Source organism: Perca fluviatilis, chromosome 20, assembly GCF_010015445.1.
Source record: "Perca fluviatilis chromosome 20, GENO_Pfluv_1.0, whole genome shotgun sequence".
In the NCBI taxonomy this organism is placed as follows: Eukaryota; Metazoa; Chordata; class Actinopteri; order Perciformes; family Percidae; genus Perca; species Perca fluviatilis.
In genome coordinates this window covers 11,888,467-11,913,895 of record NC_053131.1, presented here as the reverse complement: position 1 = coordinate 11,913,895, position 25,429 = coordinate 11,888,467, and the positions used below count along the sequence as shown (strand labels likewise).

General features: G+C 41.3%; 2 protein-coding genes across 5 annotated transcripts; both read right to left on the bottom strand.

Moving 5' to 3' along the window:
* Positions 1 to 38: 38 nt before the first annotated feature.
* slc18b1 (solute carrier family 18 member B1) lies at positions 39 to 8,055 on the bottom strand. 4 transcript variants are annotated; one of them, XR_005637440.1, is made up of 14 exons: positions 7,867 to 8,055; positions 7,566 to 7,708; positions 5,779 to 5,874; positions 5,613 to 5,686; positions 4,640 to 4,787; positions 4,268 to 4,424; positions 4,021 to 4,157; positions 3,829 to 3,930; positions 3,413 to 3,504; positions 2,060 to 2,155; positions 1,900 to 1,974; positions 1,633 to 1,726; positions 844 to 930; positions 39 to 687 (listed from the first exon to the last, which is right to left on the bottom strand). XR_005637440.1 is itself a non-coding variant. In XM_039786981.1 (14 exons), the coding sequence occupies exons 1-14, from the start codon at positions 7,895 to 7,897 to the stop codon at positions 633 to 635; spliced, it is 1,350 nt and encodes a 449-aa protein (XP_039642915.1). In that variant the 5' UTR covers positions 7,898 to 8,055; the 3' UTR covers positions 39 to 632. The 4 variants fall into 4 exon arrangements, 3 of the variants coding, with proteins under 3 accessions (XP_039642915.1, XP_039642916.1, XP_039642917.1); XM_039786981.1 differs by having other exon boundaries at positions 844 to 893; XM_039786982.1 differs by having other exon boundaries at positions 844 to 893; positions 7,566 to 7,705.
* Positions 8,056 to 9,689: 1,634 nt separating this feature from the next.
* Positions 9,690 to 25,333, bottom strand: tulp4b (TUB like protein 4b). Its single transcript, XM_039786705.1, is given in 16 exon segments — positions 9,690 to 11,638; positions 12,018 to 15,397; positions 15,885 to 16,028; positions 16,121 to 16,214; positions 16,513 to 16,657; positions 16,873 to 16,994; positions 17,243 to 17,506; positions 17,654 to 17,878; positions 18,192 to 18,346; positions 18,438 to 18,545; positions 18,644 to 18,824; positions 19,100 to 19,261; positions 19,464 to 19,592; positions 20,589 to 20,858; positions 24,298 to 24,555; positions 25,229 to 25,333. Coding segments are annotated over 15 exon segments (5,514 nt in total). The 5' UTR covers positions 24,316 to 24,555; positions 25,229 to 25,333; the 3' UTR covers positions 9,690 to 11,521.
* Between the last annotated feature and the right edge of the window lie 96 nt (positions 25,334 to 25,429).

The window sequence follows — 25,429 nt, the reverse complement described above, 5'->3', positions numbered from 1 at the left end:
GACATGGGGTGGCTAGAGTGAGTGAACACACAGGTGGGTGTTTTTTCCTTCATATATTTACTGTTTTTATTTAGTGCAAAATAAATCGGTGCAAACATCTTGAAATTGTTCAGTCGGAAAAGAAGGCACAACATAGAAAATCACTAACTGGAGTGAAATATGACACAATGCTCCCTGTTACAATAAATTATACTGAATGTTATGAGGCTCACTATGACGGTGCTTATTCCCTTCATGTTACCATGAATGTGGTCAGCAGCTCTTAACTTGTGTAACTTCAACATGAAAGTCGGTTCATGTGATGTAGAAAACTAAGATCATTAATACAGCAGAGTTTCAGAACAAAAGACACATTGAGCTTGTCTGGACTTTCCAGTGGTTGACTATATTCATTCATAATCATTTACAATGTGAAATAATCTATTTAAATTGTACAATCTTAAAGTTTGTACCAGTAGAAAGCATCACAGTCCCTGCCACACCAACCAATAACTTAAAAATATAGCAAAAAGCTATTGTTAATAATAACAATGGAACCATGTGTGTAACTTGGAGGCTGATGCCCAGAGCAGCGGAGACATTTAGATCATGTTTTGTACGGTATGGCGTCCTTCCACTTGTTGCTGAGGACTTCATTCAGTCAGGAGAGGAGTGCTTTCATCTGTTCGTAGACTATCTTCTCGAACGCTTCAATTTAAACATAAAAGGGAGCATTACGCCCAGCATGTTCTTGGAAACTGCACACATTAAGTCTAAATAGCCTTCCACGTAGTATGCAGTCTACATGAGGCATCTTAATATATGACATAAATCTGATTATCTTCATTTGAGGTTAATGATTACCTTTGATGTTGCGGGGGATGACACAGGTAATACACAGCGAGGGAAAGGGCCTGAGAACAGTGTGGTCATTGAGTTTCATGTGAATAACTGCCAAAAAAAAGAGAATCACACGCTTCTTTCTCTATCCATCCTCGTGGTGTGTTTAACCCCTGAATGATTACCGTTCTTGGAATAACATTTTTCTACATCCTTAAATAAATGCCACGCAAGTTAAGCGGCAACTTTCACAGTCTCAGCCTGTCTCTGTCACACTGACATTTAACAGGCTTTTAAATCAGTTGTGTGACCATAGTCCCTAGGCTGACTGCATGAGTAACTAATCCTTTATTCTTGATAACATGGTCATAAACTGTAAACTGGGATCTTTCAAAACAAAAGAACACAATAACAATGCTAATAGGGCTGGGCAATATGGCCGGAATCTTCTATCAGGATATATGTCATTCTACGATATACATCACAATACATCATGTTTTCTGGTAATTCAATAAATAAGTAAATAAATAGTCTATATGAAATTACAACATGGTGAAGCTTATTTTTGTATACTCCTGTTTTAAATACTTGCCAAATGAAAAGCACAGAGTGCAAAATTAACATAATGTGCAAGGATAACAACATAAAGCTTTGTCCAAATGACTTTGTCCTTTTTCAGCATCGGGATAAAAACAATAGATACGATTATTTTTATAGCATTTTGACAATATCATCATATCGCCCAGACCTTAATGCAAGTGAGAGCTTCATGTGTCCTTTTCTCACGTGAACACTGCACAAACTGATACTTACACCCAAAAGCGCCAAGCCTCCTTGGACTGTAGCGGCCCACTCAAAGCTCAGATGTTGTGTGATAAGGCCACCCACTATTGGGCCATAAAACATCCTTTAAAAAAAAAATAAAAATAATTACATTTTAAAATCATAATCAAAACAGTAAAAATCAAAGGGCAGGAAATAATTACCAACCAGTGAGACAATGGATTTCATATCTACGCCGTTTTTTTTTTTTTTCTAGATTCAGATGGCTACTAAAAAACACATGGCTTTGGGATTTACCCCATGGACCAAACGGCCCCAAACAGTCCAGACACCATTCCAAGAGTGCTTAATCCTTCTTCATATCCTTGTTCCCTACAATGAAAAGAAAATTATGTTTCACCTTGCATTATATATATATATATATGAATGTAGTAGCACAACATGTGAAGCCACTCACTTTGCACATGTGATGATCTCAGGGAACGTGGGGATTGCAGTCATGCCCAGAGAAAACCCAATTACACCAAGCATGATGATCAGCAACCACAGATTACTGCACATACAAACACACACACATACACACAGAAAAACATACAAGTTAGTACTGTTAACCTGTGGGAATCTGTTTTGAGGCAGCAACACAATACTTACTGAGTACTGTGAGTGATTGTTGGAGGAAGTACTCAACTCTTTAATGTAAGTAAAAGTAGCAACAGCACAATGGATGCATACTCAATTACAGGCTCAAGTCCTTTTTAATCCGGTTTGTTTTCTCTATTACGCACACACACACACACACACACACACACACACACACACACACACACACACACACACACACACACACACACACACACACACACACACACACACACACACACACACACACACACACACACACACACACACACACACAACACACACACACACACACACACACACACACACACACACACACACACACACACACAACCAATTTGATGGTGCACATTTTGTGACCTTCCCTCGGAGCCAGGCTAGTTATTTCCCCTTGTTTCCAGTCTTTATGCTAAGCTAAGCTAAAAGGCTGCTGGCTGTAGCATATTAAATGAACAGATAATATTAGAGGGGAAGGCTCTCTTCTCAGCGGGATATTGCACAGCTGGAGCTTTCTACTGTATGATTAAATAAAGCCAAAAACACAAAATATGATCTGCTGGTCAAAGCAACTAGAGAAAATCAATGTTCTATAATAAATATTTGTGGTTATAACCATGTTTTTCAATTTTGGATTTTATGTAGTTTGCGTGCTCGTTTACTCAGACTATTATACATACTATGCATACAAATCACTACATAATATACTATATGCAAATTCTTATTTGTTATGTTGGCTATTTCTGTGGATATCATCATGGAGGAAACTATTTTAATTATCTAATTCCTTTGTCTCTGAATGCTGTTGGTTTATTTGGTCATGGGATTCCTGGGTAGCAGGGGGATGGGGTTGGGAGGAATGGCTAGGTTGTACTACTCTGTGTGTATGTGTGTGTGTGTGTGTGTGTGTGTGTGTGTTTTCTTTATGTTGAAGATGGTTCATCATGTCAGGAGTTAAAGGGTGGGGATCAGGGTGAAGTGGGTTGGCTGAAGGGAAACAAAAGAAATGGTGGGGGGTCCTGTGGTATTACACTTTGCCTTATGTTACTTTTAGGACTTGATGGTGCTTCCCATCCCTTATACAAACAAATAACTGATCAATAGAATAAGCATATTTCCAAAAATGGGACTTTTCTTTGAAAGTAGAGTCTTTCCATCTTTACCACATGCTCACCTCGGGATGTGAAGGAAAGGGACGGGACCGAGCATTGAGAAGCCAATGGCTGTGGCGACACCCCCTATCACCATGAACCAAGACCTGGTGGTCTGATCACACACACACACACACACACACACACACACACACACACACACACACACACACACACACACACACACACACACACACACACACACACACACACACACACACACACACACACACACACACACACACACACACACACACACACACACACACACACACACACACACACACACACACACACACACACACACACACACACACACACACACACACACACACACACACACACACACACACACACACACACACACACACACACACACTACTTCATATGACAAACTTACAATTATGAAAGAATAATCCACATTTGCTTTCATACTCACAGGATATTTATCAGTGAAATACCCAATCAGCGGTGATGCCAGACAGTATGGTAACGACAAACCGAGCATGATGAGTCCCACGTAGCCAGATGAGAGAGTAAACTACATCCAACAAAGAGGGGGGAAAAAACTCAAAGCTTGATAAACTTTCTTTCCGCAGTAAGTTGACTTTATCAAAAGACAGGAAATTACCCTCTCCATAGCAAACAGGGACAAAGTGGCATCCAAGAAGCCCAGTCCTGCACTCAGAGTGAATATCACATAGCAGATCAGGACGATTTTCACTTTGGTGAGAAGTCGAAAGAACGAATCCTTCGAGGGGTCTGAATCTGAGCGGACAGAAGCACAAATTACAGCTCACGGTTCCAATCCGAGAAAAAAAAAAGATTACTTTATTGAAATTACTGAAATATAGATAATAACATGTTGAAACCATTACCTATGTTTGGCAAGACGTATATGTTGAATGGAACCATAATCAACAGGAAACACCCAAGAAGCATAAAAGGAACTTCATATCCAAAAGACTGGTAGAACCACCCTCCGACCGGTGGCCCCAGAATAAGACCAAGTCCTGTGAAAATCTCCAAACTACCCTAAAGAGAGAGAATTGCAGCACATTGAAATATGTAAGACGAATCTGAGCATTTCCTCAGCATAACGGCTATTGCAACACATGCCAGAAGATATGTATTATTTTCCATGAGACTGGGAGAAATGGGAGATACAAAACAACGCTTTTTTTGTTTTTCTCGTGATTCTAATGTCTCATAAACAACATGCCAGTCGCACAAGGGTTGTCTACACTCACCAAAACAGTTGCCACATTGTTTGGGAATATTTTTGCTGTCATGGCAAAAGAGGAGGTCATCGCAGCGGCAAAGCCTAAAGCGTCTATGGACCTCACTACGAAGCACAGAGTTATGAAAATGGGTCCCGCAGGTACCCGATTGAGTAACCTGCGAGAAAAGAAAGCAAAAAAAAAACAAATTATGTGAAACAAAATAGAAACATTGAAACAAAATGATAAAACGGGCTGTTAGTTTGTTCTTAAATAGTCCAACTAAAAGACATTACAACTAGTTTTTACACTAAATTAAATCACAAACCCACATTGATCCACATTCAAATAAAGTGGGGAATAACAATACATTCACAAAGACCCATGTATATATTGCCAATACAATACTGTGCTATATGGCAGCTTCTGTCATTTTCTGACCTTTACATCTATCTTTAAGGCGAGGCTGGCATTATTCTATGTTTCTTTCTGTAAACAAATCCCATGAAAATGAAAATGGGCCCGCGATGTCTGTGTTAGTCTGTCACTCATTACTTTCCCACTTTCCAACCCTGTCTGTGGCTCTCAGTGCCAACTCTATTCATTCCTATCAAACATGTATTGTTTCACCAAAAAGGGCCAAATCATTTTATAAAACAGCTGGGCATTGTAGTTAAAGCGAATGTTGGAGAAAATGGTGCATTTTTTGGAACATCTTTTATCTGCAGATTCATACACATCTGGTGCTCTACATTATTTATAGCAGCAGGACGTTGTATGTGAATTTGACTCCAAAAAAACTTCAGTTCATTATATTGAAGGGACAGTGTGGCTCATTGATGTTTTAAATTGATTTTGACAATGGAGCTCTTTGGTACAGAGAAATAACTTGTATCAAGACTTTATAGACTTGCCTCATATGCAGCCAAACACCTCCTAGTTACAAAACTGTGCTTAATGGGTTTCTGTGGCTATCATTATTATCAACAGGACCAACACTTACCCAAACAGAATGGTGCAGCCTGACGAAACAAAAAGCCCCATCACCAGCATAAACTTTGCACCAATTTGGACAATCTGATACAATGACAAACAGAGAGTAAATCACTGTAGATCTGGGCAGCACATCACACTTCATATACTGATAAGAAATAGAGCCATATACTTACATATTTCCCCATTATCAATGAGCCAATGAAATTGCAGACAGCATAGCAGCCAAATATGAGACCAATGACAGTTTGACTGGCTCCCTTCTTGACTGCCTGTGTAGAAATATGCATGTAAGGCATTTATTGGTTGATTATTACACACCATCTTAGTAACAAAAGCAACGAATAAGGACATGTAATGTAAAGTGAATGACACAAATAGTCAATAAATGTAAAATATATTGCGATAACAGATGAAAAATGCAGTTATCAGAAAACTGTGCGCTATGAATGAATGCCTCAAATGGTTGATCAGTACTATCATATTTATTACTCCACTCACTGTGGCCTAACCTCTGCTCAGCAGTTATTACACATGGCCTCAGCTGACGTTACCTGAGACCAAAGAGTATGACAGAGTCAGTCATTCGTTGGCCTTCAGGGAGGCTTTCTGATGTCTAGCACATGATTGCTCATTCATTCCACCCAGAAGACATGACTACTGAGATGTTGAAGGGTGATTCAACCAACTGGTGATGGCTGCCTGATGTATGAGCTTTACAATGACCTGCACCAATGAGCATTACAAATGAATATGGACTCTATCTCCTGAAGGTGACTCATGGCCCTGATTTTACACGCCGACACGTCTTCAGTCCTAGAAAAAAAATCTGCTGTTTGCAGCATCAAAATAATGATTGATGAAACAATGGAGTTTCACTATTAGCTGCATCCTTTAACAGCAGCCCTGCTTTAAAGATCTGTATGTGTAACTATACACAAAAACAATCCATCCTAAAATGGTTTTCCTGCTCTTTCCAATTTGCCTCAAAAGTACAAATATTACTGCATCTTATCTCGAGTTATCTTTGCAGATGCAAATTACCAGGATTTAAAGAATGCACTCTCTCAGTATTTTATGTATATGCAATGATGTATACTCTTTTATTTAGGGAAAGCATATTACATGTATTACTGTTGTTTTTCAAGACACATTGCCTTGCTGGTGTACATTGTCATGACTTTGCAGTGCTCCTGTTTGATTTTGTTTGCGTTGGCTATTTGGCGTTACACATCACTTGTGGGATTTGCATTAGCTAACAGCTTCTAGCCACGGAAACAGAAACAGAAAATGCTAATGCCAGTTACAAATCAATGCTGTAAAATTCAGAGTTTCACTTCACTTTAATATGGCTCCCTTTAGAAGGGGTTGAAAATAGTTTTATGTATTAACCATTAAAGCTAAGCTATGTAACTCTGATGAACAGCAGCTACTGTAATGCTATAAAATCAGTGTGGTTTACTTGGTTTAGTGCTTTTCTCTTAAATGTTAATGAGCCGGAGTTAGCTTAGAACTAACTTTTACTGTATAGTCCCGGGCCTGATGGTAAAAAGACACCTCAAAGATGGAATATAACGACAAAATGGTAAAACGTAGTGTTAAAACACAGTGTTAGAGTGTAAGAGTCAGTAGTGTGTGTTTGAAAACTCAGTAGTGTCAGTTACAGAGAAATATTTAGTAAGTTTATAAGTTTGCATTAGCCGCCATCCTAACTGGTCATACCAGACCAAGTAATGCTGTAGCAGCAACGTCCCCGAGTTTGTTGAATTAAGTAAGGATGTTTTTATTGCTTATTAATTTCACTTTTCATTCAAAAGAGGAATAATGTATTATTTCTTCTTTTTAAAAGCTACATGGTCTTGCTTTAATAAAGCCAGTATTTAAAACTGTGTACCCAAACCCCTAAACTCTTGTCCCCTTAACATGTCATTTGAACCCTATATGTGGGATTATTTTGTCTTACCTCATTGGGGAAAAAGGGGCCTAATATTGAGTAACAGATCATTGAACTGAAGTTGACAGATGCCATTGATATTAGGGTGAGAGTCTGCTGTCTGGTCATCCTCGGGGGATGATCTGTTGATTCAGCTGTAGTGCTGTTATCTGCTGTGAAAAAAACCCAGAAATGAGTAAAAGTTAAGGAACAGAAAAAGGGGCATACTAAGATGCGACTTGCTGAGTGTAAAGGTCATGTCATGATGAAATTAATCGCATTAATTCAGCTGACTTAAAACGGTTTATCCACTGCAAGGAAAGTCACCGACCTGTTTGCTGAAGTTCAACTTGCGAATCCATTTTTAATCCGTAGTCAATTATTCAGGACAGAACTTGAGACGGTGATATGGCATAACGACACACATGAAAACCACAACAGCAGACAAGCAGCTCCTGGCTCTGTTCAGCGACAATAAACCACTGTCTACTAGAGCCAGCTATAAGTACGTTAGTTAAGGGCTAACGTCAAATGACGCGGATAACACACATTCTTTCAAAACAAAAGCCCCTGTACGCAGCTTCCGGTGCCACTTATTTTTCATAAAAAGTTAGACTTAATCATAGACTGTAAATATTAGGACTTCATCTTAAAATGATCAACATTGCCTTCTTTATATCTTTTTTGATTAAGTATTTTTTTTTATCATTATTACTGCCACAGGACTTTTTATGTAATAACAATTATTTCATGTTTTATGCAAAAAACAATAATCAAGACTCTAGACTACCACTAGAAAGTAATTACAATATATATTTAAATTAAAGAAAATAATATAATCAAATTAGGTAGCCCATAAATATGTATAATGATGTATTTATATGACTAAATTAGTATTTAATTGTACATATTTAAATTAAAGGTCCCATGGCATGAATATTTCACTTTATGAGGTTTTTTAAGATTAATATGCATTCCCCCAGCCTGCCTATGGCCCCCCAGTGGCTAGAAATGGTGATAGGTGTAAACCGAGCCCTGGGTATCCTGCTCTGCCTTTGAGAAAATGAAAGCTCAGGTGGGCCGATCTGGAATCTTCTCCTTATGACCTCATAAGGAGCAAGATTCCTCCCCTTTCTCTGCTTTGCCCGCCCAGAGAATTTGGCCCACCCATGAGAGAGAGAGACATCATGGCTTTCAAATGAGCAAAGTGGCAGTTGGTCAAGGCCACACCCCCACTCTCCACCTTGCCCCCCCCCCTCTCCTCCTCAATAGCTACAGACACTAGTGATGTGACAACCGGCTCTTTTACGCGAGTCGGTTCAACCGGACGGTTGTTGGTTGGCGAACCGAGTCTATAGATTCGGTCAATAACTCAAACTTGCCGAGAACCGTTAGACAAACCGCTTGCTTATATACTCGAGCGGTTGTTAACGGTTACATTCGGTCTCGACTCGGCAGTGTAGACTCTCGGCAGTAGCCGGGTGCACGGTCTCTACTCTCTTAACAACTCTTTCGGTCCAATGAATCGTGCTGCTCGAGGTAGCCCATTTCCTGATTGATTCTACCACCACTCCAGTGGAGGCGCTAATGAGGTAAAAAACAGGAGTGAGTCGGTTCATTGACGTATGGCACTCGATTCTCCCGGCTCAGTGACACGAATCGGGTTAATAACCGGCTCTTCGGTCAGTTCGTCATCACTAACAGACACAGAAATGGTACATCCTAAGGAAAGCTCATTGTGGGACTGGCTCTAGTGGCTGTAATTCTGCACCAAGGCTGAATTCTGGGAAAGAGACTTCAGATACAGTATTAGGAGACCACTAAGGTCTATATAAAAGCATCCAAAAAGCACCATGTCATAGGACCTTTAAATGCTAATTTAGTATAGTACAATTTACACAAAACAAAGTACTATGAATATTTTGTTTTAGAGATATTTTCTACAATTTATGCATAACGATTCCTAAATTATGTTATACTTAGTAAATAATAAATCATAATTAATCTGCCACCTTTTTTTCATATAGATTCAGTTGATTCCTTCATGGAAAACAAAGGGACTGAAGCAGGAAGCCTGTGATGTGGGCTCCTGGGACCAATAACTTTGCATCAGAGTGAAAGAACCAAACTGTAAATGAAACACACAAAAAAACATTTGGAACAATGTTTTTTTATTACATTTTGGCCAGCCTATAGGTCCATGTAAACCTATGGTCACATCATATTTGTTTCCTTCACAAAATAAGAGAAAAAAAAAATCAGGCAACCAACTATTCATTAGGCAGTATTGCTGATAACTGACACGAACACTGTCGCTGAAATCTCTGAAGCTGAATTAAATGAAAAGCTCTGAAATGAAAACTGTCTGTAGCCTCCCTCTAAATACTTTCTTCATATACTTTAAAATAACCTTCTTTTACCAAATGGCAGACATTTCTACCTTTGTTTCTTTATACATTAGCACCAAATCTACATTAATCTCACTCCTCACACTCACACTTACAGGTAATCTTAACAATTTTTGAATATGTTGTATTTAATAACTTTTTTTCTACAAGTGTAACATCAAAAAACTCTCTGTACCATGTTCAAGCAAAGGTGAATTACAAAATTACTGAAATTAGCAACATATAGGCACACTTTTCTAAGCATATAATGATAAGTCATTTACTAAATACACAGTGCAAGCAGCTTTTGCATTTTCCTTTGCAAGTACGACATCAGTTCTATGTAGGTAGCGTTATTGCACACAAGCTCTATCTATCTATCTAAAGCAGCACTGATTTCCAACGAGGCAAACTACTGATGTAGTAGCATCATAAACACCCAATGAAAACAACAGAGCCAACCGAGTCTGAGATTCTCTGAGAGGATCTCTGTGCTTATGCACAGTTTTGTTTGCGGCGAGTGGGCCGTTTTCTACAATCTTCCCCACTAACTTACTTTCAACCGAATGCATTTGACTATTTGGCACACATAAAGTTATTAACTCACAATTGTAGAGGGGAGTTTTGGAAAAGAAAAGGGACATGTACATTTATTTACACATGAAAAAAAGAAAAAGACATTGTCAGATCATAACGGCTCTGACTGAATGATTTGCAGTATAGTGGTCAAAATAATATGATTTGCTATGTTCATTGCACCACTTCACGGAAGTATCATGAATAAAAAATACACAAACTATGATATAAACTGTGGTCAACTCTTAATGTTGGAGTTGCAGAATCATTATATTCTTTGATTGCATGTTAAGCAATTTGAACATAATGTAGAGGACATTAAGCTAATAAAACAGACTAAAAATCTAATCATTGCCTCAAACAAATGTGATTGGAATTAAGAATAAAGATACAAATAAAGGTATTGGAAAAACACATTAACAATCAGTTTGATATGCATAATAGAACCGTATACATTTTTAAGTGCTTGACTTAAATGAATGCAGTGTTTTTATCATATATGGTATGGCTTTGTGAAAATGCATTTGTAATTTTGAATGCAATCCTTCCTAACAATATAGATATTTGCTGTGTATATTTTTATTAACATCAAATACATTTTGTTTATTAATTTGAAATACATTGAATAAGCAGTCCTTTGGAAGATGGCACCACATGGTACTAAACCTTCACAATGCTTTTAAAATCCATTCCAACATGTACTCAGTTAACCCTTTGTTTATCCAGGGAAGGTTGACATTTTTTACTTCACTAAATAACATTTGAATACTAAGTAAAATTAGCTTGAGTACATTCAACATATGAACTAGAAAGTATGAAGTAACTGGTGTAGTCTCCATGACCCCCGACCGAGAATGACATTGCCTTCAACAGACCGATTGTAAATTGTCTGCATGTGCAACACCACCTCGTATATTAAAAAGAACCGCCGGAACACTGACATTCCCAGCTTTAGCCCCACACATCGGGGTGCTAGATCATTGTGGTTTCCTTTGAATTGGTCTACAACAGCCCAAAACCTTTTCACTTCAGCCTTTGAGTCACGTTGGCCAAGGCAACAGCAAATGCCTGCACTGCTGAGAAAGGATACTGGAAATCCAAGATATAGCCATTCCCATCAATTCGCCCAAACTGCATCACCTAAGAAAAGACAGAAAGAGAAAGACATGTTTTTTGATTAGTTCATCTACGGCTGCAACTGATTATTGCCATTACCGATTAAACTGCCAATGATTTTCTTGTTTTTATATAGAAAATCGCAAAAAAAAAAGCAGATTCAGAGCCCAAGGTGAGATATTTAAATGCTTGTTTTGTCCAACAGCAAAAAACTCTAAGATATTCTACTTTCAAACAAGAAAAGGAAAAGCAGCAGGTCTTGCCATTTGAAAAACTGAAACCAATGAATAGTTTAATATATATATTTTTGCTTAAAAGGTGAGCATTAGAACAGTTGCAGCTAAGTTTTCTGTCAATCAACTAACAGAGAAACTGACTAATCATTTCAGCTCTCTCACATTACCTGTCTACCATCCAGCTCAATTTGAAAATTCTTTGCAGACTCCTGTGTGACTCGTCCTCCAAAATCAAGCTGGTAGACCTGGGTGGCTTCATTCCACAATGGCTGTTTATTGGCCATAACATAGACAAACCCTTGGCTTCCCAAACTACGGTCCTCTCTTTCATTTGCCTTGCGGCACTTTATCTCCTCCAGCTCAGTCGCCATACGCAGGCTTCGCTTGTTCTTCCAGCTCTTCTTACTACTCTGGTTCTGGTTCATGAGCTCATCGCCGCTAATAAACAGCTCCGGCTCGCTCTCGGAGCTATCCTGGAACTCATTTGTGGTCCTGCTCATTTTCTTGGTTTTATTGAGTTGCTCTCTCTGCCCCTTGGGCTTCTTCTTCTCTCTGCTGCCGAGCCTTGGGCTGGAAATGAGAGTGTTGAAGTCAGAGAGCGCACGCCCTTCCTTTCTAGATTTGCCCTCGGAGACGGTGGGCATGTTGGCTTCCTCGGCCCTGCTGTCCAGTCTTTTGCGGCTCTTCTTGTTGAAGCGCTCGGACTCCTGCGGCACAGGGCTTTCATTCAGGGACGATGGCTCCAGAAAGTTGTTGGCAGACTCCGCTAGATCTTCTGTGGCACTTTTGGATGGTGGTAGCTCTGTAGGTGGAGGAGGAGGGGGGGGGGGGGGGGGGGGGGGTGGCCCAGTAGGAGGTGGCGGGGAGAGAATGGGCTTCTCTAAGATCTGATGAGTTTTGGTAGGGAGGGGAGGTGCTGGAGGGTCCTGCATGGGAGGCGGGCAGGGGTAAGGGTTCCAGGGGTGAAGGCTGACGGGGTGCAGCTGAAGTCCAGCACATGAGCTGGCGCCTGGATACATCGGCGGGAGAGGGCAGCAGGCCAAGTTAGCAAGACTTGGAGCATAGCCTGGTGGCAAGACCAAGTTGGATTCCTGCTGAGCAAAAGGGACCGAACCAACCGCTTCATTCGGAGAGCACTGAGGTGAAGGGTTCTGCAAGGTCTGAAGTGGAGAACCGCTGTGGCCCACGCTCGGAGGAAAAGGCGAGAGAGATATCTGGTAACCTGACGGGAAAGTGAGAGTGCTCGTGGTCTGACTGGTTGGAGCTTTAGTCGTGAGGACAAACGGCAGCCGAGTCATGTCCAAGTGCTGAGCTTGACTGATGATGAGCGGAGGCGGTTTGTGAGGTGCTGGTGGCGGGCCTAGCATTGTTTGTTCTGGAGTGAGCCAGAACTCCTCGGTGGTGGAGGTGTCCCACTGGTAAGGCGGAGGGCGTTTAACTGTCAAACTAACATCGCCGAGAGTCAGCTGACGCACAGATTTCTCAAGGTGACACTGCTGATTTAAAGTCTCATCTTCCGTGAAGGCAGAGTTAACGTACACTGTTCTGTCCCTGCTGTTGTCGACAGCACTCAGCAGACTGTAAGACGACTGGGAGGACATGGGCGAGGTACTTTTGGAGTGCACGATAATGGTACTGTGATGTGCTCCTTTCCCTGGTGGGAAGTCCTGCCTCACCACCGTGCCACCTGCAATGCCACTACTTGTGGTCCCGCCGCCACTAACGCTGACACTGGTGCTGCTGCTGTTACTGCTGCACTGTGTGCATGTGTACAATGCAGTGGGCACCCTCTGCTGGTAGGTAAGTGCTAGTGCACTGTTCATTTTAGCCTTGGTGGGTAGGGTTCTTGAGCTCTCCATCATCTGTGGCACTTTGAGTCCCACGTCCCTGCGGTCACGACGTAGCGTGGCATGAATCAGACTGCTATCAATTCTCTGGGGAGGAGGAAGTGCAGCAGATACTTGATTGGCCGGGTCAGGGTAAGGAGGAGGGTCTCCGCTAGGTATCGAGTAGCGAGGGACAGAGAGACGACTCAGTGTCGCTGAGCTGTAGGGAAGCTGAATTTTTTTATTCTCAGAGGAAGTGACTTTGAGCGTGGCCGAGCCGTGAACAGCGTACGCATTTTGGTTGCGAACGAGGCGCCTGCGGGGCCGACAAACCTCCTCCACGTTGCCGCTGCTGTCAAACGTCGTGATCCTCTCATACCCCAGGGGAGTCGGGTACTGTAAAGTGACAGGGTGAAGCAAAAACTCATCCTTCTTCAGGCAGAGCTCTGGCGACAGGACGCTCGGGCTGTCGCAGTTTGTGACCAGAGTTTGAGGCGCAGCGACGGCTGTAGCGGCGGCCGCCGCCGCGGACACCACGGTGCCCGGGTATGGAGGAGGAGGGTTCACCTTCCTCATGTGAATCTCCACAGATCCGTCCATGTCACTGAAGGGGGGCAAAGTCCGCGGCAGACTCGGCTTAAGGGTGTGTCCGTGCTCCCCCCTGGCGAACCCCGGCTCGGTGGTCGGAGGAGGAGGAGGAGGAGGCAGGAGATGAATCTGGTGTAGCGAAATAGTCGGATAGCCGGACGGAGGAGGCGGCAGCGTCATCTGCATCTTCAGCTGCTGCTGCATCTGCTGGTGCTGCCTCTGCATCTGCTGGTGCTGCTGCTGGATCTGCTGGTGCTGCTGCTGCAGCTGCTGCTGCTGCTGCCTCATCTCCTGGATCTGCTGGCGGATCTGCTGCTGCTGCTGCTGCATCTGCTGCTGCTGCTGCTGCATCTGCTCGTGCTGCAGCTGCATCTGCTGCTGCTGCTGCTGGATCTGCTGCTGGTGGTGCAGCTGTTGGTGCGTGGGGTTCTGTTGGATTTGCTGTTGCTGCTGGACCTGAAGCTGCTGATGCTGATGTTGCTGCTGCTGTTGCTGATGGAGCGTCTGCAGTTGCTGGAGCTGTTGCTGTTGCAGCTGGAGCTGTTGATGTTGCTGCTGTAACTGCTGCTGCTGTAACTGCTGCTGCTGTAATTGCTGCTGCTGTGATTGCGACTGATGATGGTGTTGTTGTTGCTGCTGCTGCTGCTGCTGCTGTTGATGGTGATGCATTTTCTGCGTCTGTGTCTGCATTTGTTGGGACTGTTTGGACGGCAGTTGACGCGGCTGCTGCGAATGCGAGCGCGGCGGGTGAGGCTGCGGTGGGAGATGGTGAGGTGGAGGTGGGGGAGGAAGAGTGCCAGGGAGAAGAGGACCCATCTCCAGCCCATTGAAGATGGCTTGACCAGGGTTCGAGTATGTAGTCGGCATGGGATACGGTGTTTGAACCGCATCCTGCCCGTGATCGGTAACAGGGACAGAAGCTGCTGCCGCTGCCGCCGCCACAGCAGCAGCTGCTGCCGTGGCTGTAGGGTTGGTCAGGACATCGAGCTGAATGTTCTGATTGGCCAGAAGAGACTGAACCAGGCCGATACTCTGAGTTGGAGACATTGCCTGAGCCGGGCTGTGGATGGGAGCAATGGGAATGTTGACTGTACAGGGAGGATTCTCTCCTGCCACTCCAGATGGCCCCATCACTTTATAGAAAACACAAAGGAGGACTGTGTAAGTGACTTATAGCAGATGTCAAAAATCAAGACAGGTGCATTGGAAGTAGGGCTGCACGATATGAGGAAAATATGTGATAAAGTTGAAGTGATAACGATATTACTTGCATTAAACAAACTTATATATTAAAGTCTACTCAGTTCTACATTTCTGCTGCTTTAGGTATTCTGCTAAAATACAAAAAATTGCATGTTGAATTTAAATCATTTCCAACATTCTTTTATTAAACAAATTGAATGTTGAATTGAATATTAAAGGCACCGCTAAAAAAAAAAAAAAGAGTTACATTTTAAAGTGCAGTTTTCTACTGATGTTTTTTTTTTTACTGATGTGTCTTTCGTGATATGTTGCAGCTTTAATCGTGATGATGATTAAAAAAACTACATTGTGCAGCCCTAATTGAAAATAAACACATTCACACTCATTTCTTATGTGGTGCTCAATATTCATTCACACCTGGTAAGTCATCCTCATCCTCACTGAACACATTGTGGTTGAACACAGGCAGGCTCATAAAGTCATGAGAAATCTTGCGCACTTCTGGAAGGTAGATTGTCATCTGTCTCGGTTGTAGATGTAGCAGACTTGTCTTATAGATGACTGAAACATAGAAGAAAGTCATGGGGATTGTTCAATTCATCTGAATGGCCAATGTGATGTGTACAGCATGTGTGGCTTTAAGTGACATTTACCTGCACCAAGATTGGCAGGGAGAAAAGAAGCAAGTCCAACAATTTTGAATTTTGTCCCCCAAATGTTGGATGTGACTTGAGCTAGGTAGTTGTGCTTTGAAGCAGAAGAAATGGAAGACATAAAAAAAAGGATTATGGCGGATATATCAGGTAGTAAGAGAGAGAACGTGGTACTAACATTTTAACATTAACGAAATATTAAAAGGAGGAACATTTTAGGTGAGAGAATAACTTGAGCACATGTTGCTTTTCTTCCAGATTCACCATTTATTGGAAAGCCTTTTGTGACATTACAGGTAATTATTAGCACTTCTACATTATGTTATTTCATTGTGAAACATTTGACTAATTCAGGCAGTGCAGTATCATTAGCGCATGATGCAGATTCATACCTCTGTGATCCCATCCATAGAGAACTCTCGACGTGTCAGACTGGGAGAGCGAACTGGAGGCTTCTTTGTTGGTAACCGTGGCGACCGTTGTCCTTCCTGATTGGTGCGTGAAAGTTTGGGAGATTTTCTAGATTCCATGTTCATCCTTTGACACAAAGAGGTACAGTTTTCAACCATCCCTTCATCCTTTCTTTGACAATATGACATTTTTCATTCATGTTACAGTAATAAACTCTACTAGCAACAGTAGCGAAACAAATGCTATTAAAACATCTGCCAGCGCTCTGTGGTTCAGGCCTGTGTAATGTGTAAAAAAAAAAATTTATTTATAAAATTTTGAAATTGTAGAGTGTGGGTGACCTGTTTCCTCGGGAAAACTTTGGTGACTTCTTCCCGACCCACTCATCACTCAACTCAATGTCACTGGAGTCAGAGCAGTTACAGCTGTCAGTGTATGAGATCATGGGATTCACACACACCTCCTCTGAAAAAAAAATTAAAATAAAAACACAAACCGAAGAGGTGAGTTTGATCTGAGTTCTCATACATACTAACATTAAACTACCCCTGCGTTAGAACATTAATAACAGTAAGTAACTGTTTGGTGGGACCACAGGCTAAATGCAACCCTAGTGCAGCCAGGTCACGGTACAGGCTATTCCTGTATCAAGGAACCCCCCCAAACAAAAAAAAAAAAAAAAAAAAAAAAAAACCAACAAAAAATAAAAACCCCTTTTTTTTTGTTTTTTTTTTTAATAAAAAAAAAAAAAAAAAGGGGGGGTTTAAAAAAGCGCCTTTTTTTTAAAAAAGGGCCCCCCCCTTTCAAATTATTTTTTAAAAAAAGTGAAGCGGCGTGCGCCTGTCTTAGGTAGAGGTTTTAGAAAGTTTCTTTTGGGCTGTCCTCTGCTCGCTTCATGGTGCAGTGGAGCCTTTCATTCCCAGCTGTGGGATAGCTGACAAAGTCACGGATGTTGTTGGGGTCAGGGATTGGGGGCTAGAACAAAGAGAGGAAAGGGCTGTAGGATTTCTGGACACTCAAATGAAAACATTTCCCAGTCAGCAGTTTTGCACAATCAATAAAGTTGGTAAGAAGCTGTCTACTACGGTCACTGCACAGCAGTTAATCAGGGGATCAATGCACCTTGATTGTGGGTATAAAAGCAGTGGTGACATAAGAGCAGAGCAGCGAGGGCATGTTCAGTTTCCCCACATCCTTCTCCTCGCGCAGGGCGCTGGCGATGCCCTGCTGGCATAAAAGTTGGAGGCTGGCCACCCTGTGCTCCACACGCACCACATACAGTGCTGGTCCACATGCAAGAAACAGACGAGAGTCTCTGTGGCCCCAACATATGGTGGTGATGGGTCTCTGAAAAACAATTTCCACAATAAAAGAATTCCTACATTAATCTGTTTACATTTATTGCACATATTCATAACATCTCTTATGTTACTCATTTATCTGTTGTTAATCTTTCCAACCCTGTCTGTTTTTCTTTAGCTCTTCAGACCCTCAAAATAACAATGTATATAACAGTGTACATACATATACACATGTACACATACACATATATATATTCAGCACTAATTTTGCACCTTACTGTAGCATGTGTAACCCTAACCCCTAACCCTTGACTTGCCTAGACATCTACTATATATCCCTCAATTGAAAAAGTACAAACCTGTGCCGGTGTTTCCAACGTGTAGATGTGCTCCCCTTGGACGTTGTAGAACTTAACAAGGGCGTTTCTCATAATAGAGTCGACAGGAAGCCCATGTCTCTCCATGCCGGCCACAGCCAGGAGGTCTCCCTGGGAGCACCACTGGGCCTCAACATCTGTGGGGTGAAGGAGCACAAAAACCTTATGCGTTATGGGACATATGATCAACACAATGTATGAGCATGCTTGTAAACATTTTTTTTATACCTTTCAGCCCTGAGCGAATCACGGCAGGAGAGAGGTCGTCATAGTTGTTCATTAAACTGATATCTCCTGATAGGAAGGTGACTGTCAACAACGGCTTGACTCTTCGCACTTGGAAGAACAAAGAAAGTCTATTAGCTTTCCACAGCCAATACAAGGTAACAAGCTGTCATATGAGCAGTGGAGGGGGAGGGGGGTTGTGTTTGTACCAAAAGGCAGAATATTGTCATCAGAGTCTGTGTCGCTCTCTGTGCTGTCCTCGACCAGGAAATCGGGGCAGTTCCAGGACATGCTCACGATCCCATCCGACTCGTGTAACAGAACATGGGCAAGCATTCGTCCGTGACAGTCCATCACTATCACCTGGCCATCTGCTGTACCAAACAAGACCTGAGGGGGCATTGTACATTAAACATGAATAGATGGACATGATAAAAATGCTCTGGAGCATCAAATACTTGGCGGAAAAGTGCTGCAACATAAGCCCATTATATAAGTCGTTTCATCTTGTGTTTGAGGCATTTGAAGCAAGGGAAAATGACCTCACCCCGCATGTAATTTTTCTTATTAAAGATAACTTTTATTATGTTTTTATGTTTTACGAATTAAAATAGGTTAAATAATACAAAAAGCCATTCATATAAGTTCAACCAGGCAATGTGTACCTGTTGATCATCAGGCGTCCAGATGCCACAGGTGATTTGACTCTCCAGGTTAATCTCAGAGGACCAGTGTCTTTGTCCGCTGACCGAGCCGACTAACACGAAGCCATCGCGGTACGCGATGAGGGCTTGAGTGCCATCATGCGACCACGTGAAGTCACTCACCTGGAGGGAAGAAATATTCCCTTTCAAGATATTTGTGTATGTATACAGGACACTGCCATCAAAATACCATAAGTCTGAATCCTTTCTGAGGTAGTTTTTTCTGTCTTAAAGTGCAGATGTCAGATGTCCTATATAAAGTTTTAGTATATGTACCAGGATAATACATCATATGTGAATGTGAAAGCAGAAAAAAAGTGTCTACCTGGGCTCCTCGGTCGTTCACTAACTCTACTGACCATCTTCCCTCATACTGGATCCACACAAAAATACCTCCTTCCATATCGCAGGTGGCCAGCTTCTGAAAGGGTTCATTCCAACGCACCAAGACAACCTGCAAAAGCCCCAAAACACTGTTACTTTTTTCTCCAAATGCAGGTGGCTTTCTGCACAGAGGAACATTCATAATTCATAATATAGAGTGCAAGTTCAGCAGAGTTCACTGCAGTTGAAAGAAAAGTCAGGATACAGAGCAAATACAGACATAATGCTATCTAGATCTGTAAATTGGATGTATTTGATGAGCTAAAAAAATGCATTTTACAAAGCATGCTGAGACATAACTTATTACATCTACATCTATGTGCTCTGAATTTGATTTTTAAAATATCTTACTTTTTCTCATCTGATTTATATTGCATCCATTCGACCTAAATAAACTTTTGTACTTTTGTCTCAGTATTTTCACGCGCTATTTAGTTCTAGACTATTACATACCTTATATTGTAACATTTTTCTTTCTTTCTTTACTATTTACATTTAAATAGTAATAGTTGGCTGCATATCTATTTTACCTCTATTTGCCTTATGGTCATTTATATGCAAATGTCTTAATTTATCCTAGCTCACCTCCTACTGCAACGATTAAATTTACCCATGGAGATCATTAAAGCTTTATCTCATTTTGTCCTATTGTCAAAGACAGTAAACATTGATGTTTGGATCTATTTATTTCTTTATTTGATCAGGGACAATGCACAAAAAAAACATTAGTCTAAAAAAGAAGAGATGTCATGTGCCAGGTTATAGCAAAAAATGCTAATTTCCTACCGCAGTCCCTGGACAGGTTGATGTTATACTTACAAACGTTCATAAAATATATACACAATAATACATGAAAGCATTACTTCACATAAAAACACTCTCCACTTCAGGAATCTATCACTCACTCACTCACAGTTTACATCGTTCATATCACAGTCATTCAGATCAGAATGGAAGATTCTGTAACGGTGGTTTGGATATAAATACATGTCAGTTTTGTTCAAAAGGGTTTCGAAAGTGTTCAAAATATATTAAAAAGACAGTGAAGACAGTGATTATACCACACCTCGCTGTTGTGTCCTCGCAGGTTAAAATTGATTCTCTGAGGTGTGCTTCTGTCCCTCCTGCAGTGACTCGATGTAAACGTCACCCCAACAACTCCTCTTCCGTTCCCCGTGGCGAGCCAGCCCTCCTCATAGTACCGCCTCCGGCACACTGGCTTGTCCTTTTCACTCTTGGGGACCCTGCCTTTCCACGAGAGGCAGAGGATGTTGGAGTCGCTGCAAAGGATGGGACCATGTTCCACAGCAGCCAACATCCCTACTGAGTGACCAGGCTGGTAGGTAAAATAGAGGAAGAGGCAAGTTAAAATAGCAATATTTTTAACCTTATTATTGAACAAGAATAAATTCACGTTATTAGTTTGTGTCGGCCTGTGACCCAAAATTCACTTAAAACTGGCTTCTAATAATGTTCACGACATTTTGGGATGTACACTGTTGGTCAGCAGGAGGCTGTCACTGTCCCGCCTTTCCAGCCACATTCCCTAATCCCCAGGCCCCTTCGTTGCCAGCCTCCATCCATCCACCAGAATCCCCCCGACTAGGGCTGGGTACCGAATTCAATACTTTTTGAGGCACCGACCAAATTGCCTCCTTAGTATCGAGTATTGAAAAAAGCCTCTTTATTCAATACCAAATTTCAATACCTAAGGAGTAAATCTCATCAGCGCCAGTGAGCCAATAAGCACGCAGCATGCTTCTACCAAGATCTCATAATGTTTGTTATTGGCTGTCAAATGTTATACGTCGTAGAGGCATGCAGGAAAAAATTCTATATTACGCACAGACACTGGGCTCACGTAGTAGGAGCTGAAAAATAAATAAAGGATTTGTGCCTTAATGTTGTAATTTATTTTTGTTAAATTGGATATCATTCAGGAACCGGTATCAAAGTCACAGTATTGGCATTGGTAACGGTATCGAAATTTTTTGAACGATATCCAGACCTACCCCCGACTTTCTCTACTTTCCCCATCACGTGACTGCCCCACCCGTATACACAGCTGTTCCCACTTCCCTCATCTGCTCTGCAGTTACCTGGCCTTCCCTGTTCACCTCCTCACTTGTATCTCATTCCCTCATTAGCATCTCAGTCCATATATCATATATCATCATATATCGGCCCAGTTCCATTCATTCCCTGCCAGACGGGAATATATATATATATATATATATATATATATATAATATATATATATATATATTTATATATATATATATATATATATATATATATATATATATATATATATATATATATATATATATATATATATATATATATCCTTGCTTCAACAATAAACCACTAAAATCATACTGCTACCTCAACTGTCTGCTTTTGGGTGCTTTCCCTGCCACTCTCCCTCACCCTCATAACTAGCTGAGTTGTGAGTACTTCATTAGCAACAACAAGAACGGAGAAAAGCTTTACGATAAGGAGTACAGTAAAACGAGCCATTAAATGGAAGTTAATTCTTGACCTTGGAAACAGTTGATGACAAAACAGTTTTGCTTCTTTGGACGTTGTGGTGACTCCATCTGCTGAGGAAGACTGATACGATCAAAAGCCACAACTACTAAATGGGCCATGTGGGAAGATTATTATGTCAATTACCATCTCCAAGATCAAGAATGAACTTTCAATCTAAAAAAATTTCAGCTAACATGGATGAGAAGGCTTTAAAGTGCTCATGTTATGCTCATTTTCAGGTTCATAATTGTATTTTGAGGTTGTACCAGAATAGGTTTACATGGTTTAATTTTCAAAAAACACCATATTTTTTTTGTACTACAAATTGCTGCAGATCCTCTTTCACCCTGTGTGTTCAGGTCTCTGTTTTAGCTACAGAGTGAGGCATCACACTTCTGTACCATCTTTGTTAGGAGGCGCACATGCGCAGTAGCTAGATAAGGATCACATCAGATAGTTTGTTTCTACAACTTCAGTTAGTACTAGGCAGGATTAGCCGGGAGACTTCTTCTAAACGAGGGCACACTTCCAACTTTGCGTGGAATACCTGCAGAACAGGGACATGTAAGTAGTTCTTTTGTAGATTATGGTGAACTAGTGTGTGTTGTAGCAGTGTTTTGCCATTGAGAACGAGCTAGCGCTAGCATGCTACGGTTAGCCACCTCGTCTCGGCTACTGACGTAGAAAGCCCTGCAGATTTTGAACAGCTCACCCGGAGACTGAAGGCAGAAGACATTCAGAAACCTGTATCTCACTCAAAACAGCATGGATGTTTTTTTTTTCAAAGTTTGTATGCGTGTGGAAGCACCAGAGACACAAAATAACACCCCAAATCCCAGAAAAAGTGATATTTTCATAATATGGGCACTTTAACGTACTCTGAAAAATGGAAATTGCAACATCTACAATTCCATGTCAACTGGGCAAACTGTGATATGATCGAAAAGTCCAGAACAGCCACTAAATGGACCTTGTGGTGAGCTTTTTCTGATTACCAAGACAAGAGCAGGAGGGTGGTTCTAACATGCAAATAATGCCCTTTATGTGAAAGGTTGCATCCACCAATAACTTATCATGTATAGGCAATACCTACAGTAGATATAATCAGATACTTATGGGTACAACCTTACTGAGCTAGTTCTAATGTGACTGAAACAGGAGGCTCATGCGCTCTGTTTGAGATATTCTATCATTTGAGTGAACAGAGCTTGCAACAGTGAATCACTAAATGTGGCCTTATACCAGTCAAATCTCCATGGCTGCTGCTCAAAGTGTTCTAGCTGTTGTTCTATTATTCACTGTCTGTGGACAAGCTCCAGATTTGTCTCTAGATGACATCATCAGTACTGTCTGTCCTTTATTTGTACAGATTCACCAACTAAAAGCATCATATATATGTACTGTATTGTGAAAATTCTGTTTTAAGGCAGATTTAGTTCTCATTATCAAAAATGTTTGTAGCATTTTAATGCCTGTTGAAATACTGTTTCACTCAATACTGTCTTTGTTCATTTAGGTTAGTTGAAGCTCAGACTAAAGCATTCATTTCCATCCTTTTTTTTTTTTTTTTAAGATAAATTTTTTGGCATTTTAGGCCTTTATTTTGACAGGACAGATGAAAACATGAAAGGGGAGAGAGAGGGGGAATGACATGCACCAAAGAGCTGCAGGTCAGAGTTGAACCCGGGCCCGCTGTATCGAGGAGTTAACCTCTATATATGGACGCCCGCTCTACCAAATGAGCTATCTGGGCGCCCATTCATTTCCATCCTTGTCCCATCTACTGACACTGGACTGAAAATGTCCTAAAGGGCTTAACGTACAGCTGTGCCATTTGATTTCTTGTTAAACTCGTCTTATACAATGTCTGAGAGTTTTGCATCTCTATCTTCTTATTTCCTCTTCATTAAAGCTACATTATACACCGAGCACAATAGTCAAACCCAAGACTCCATGGTTTTGGCTGCACAATTCCAGAAAATATATTCTTCATGTCTTTTGCATCAGGTGTCACACATTTCACAAAAATGAGTCTGACTTACTTGGTATCTTAGGAAACTTTAGGATCTCCTCTACAATATAAAATCAAGTCATGTGAATGTTATTAATGTTTGGCTGCACAGAATGTGTTTATACTGACTGGCCCACTTGCAAGTAGATTGCGTAATATGTAATAATATCTTGTTAAATTGCAGGGAAATTACTGTAAGATTAGTTTCTGATATGAAAGCAATTCAACATACCTCATAGTTCCTGGACATGTTGAGTTAAATTTCCTCCATTGACGGTGTCCATATTTCCATTCAAGTGATGCACTGAAGGGTAATGGCTGCTCTGCTCTTGGTACTTAGAATAAAATCTTTGGAGAAGTAAAATGCATCATTCAGACAGATGTTGTCCAGGTCTACATTCATTTACATCAAACAGCTCTGCACTTCAGGCTTCTCTGATGTCAATGGACCACCCCATGTCTTGATGTGGCTCTTGGGAGTTGTGTAATCCTGTTTCAATGAAAGATAAAAAAAAAAAAAAAAAAGAACTAAATAAAAACACTGTTATTCAACAAGTAAGGTAATTTAAGATAGAAGTAGAGAGGTGGCTCTTGCTTAAAATAGCCGCGTTGTCATCCAGTGCATCAACCTTGAAATTCACAGTTTTTCTGTCTCTATGCAACAGCAACACTGCATTGAAGATCAGGCCACTTGCAGTCTCCATGGGTACTGATACCATTCGCTCTTGCTATTTTACGTCAAACACCGGAGCAGCCAGGCAAGGATGTGAACTCCTATATTCTAATTTCTACATGGAAAATACTATTAACGTATTTGAATGCAAATAATAAGAATAAAATAGCAACATTTCAATTAAACAACGATTAAAAACAATAATTTGCCTCTTGTTTTGAAAAATGTGGATTCACAGCATCCAGTAAAAGTCGAAGTAAAACACCCAACGTCTCCTCTCTAAAGGTCTCTCACTACATTAGCCTACACATTACATTACACATAGGCTACAATTGAATGTCTCATTCAAAGGCGTCTTGAAACCTCTCTGGCCGCATGCAGCAGTCTGAATGAGCCACAATGCTGATGAGACCGTTTAGCTGCAGCAGAAAATAAAGTAGTCCTTTCATCAAAGAGGCTATATGGACACACATAATGCAGCTGTACATACCTGGCACCGCTGTAATACGTCGTTAATCCAGAGGCAGTCGGCGCACAGTGCGGTGGTGTTGCCAGGCACTATTCCGCTGGCGCACTTTGGGGTTGTGGCTTTAAAACGGGTTGCCATGAGGCAGGTAGCACGGAAAATAGACCCCGAACTTCAAATTCAGTTACAACGAAAGCACCAACACACCTAATACGCCTGTTAAGA

Coding starts and splice junctions, on each gene's coding strand:
- slc18b1 (XM_039786981.1), bottom strand. CDS start 7,897: ATGGATTCGCAAGTTGAACTTCAGCAAACAG. Junction 5,687..5,778: donor CATTGATAATGGGGAAATAT/GTAAGTATATGG, acceptor TCATTGTATCAG/ATTGTCCAAATTGGTGCAAA. Junction 894..1,632: donor GAGGCTTGGCGCTTTTGGGT/GTAAGTATCAGT, acceptor CACTGTTCTCAG/GCCCTTTCCCTCGCTGTGTA.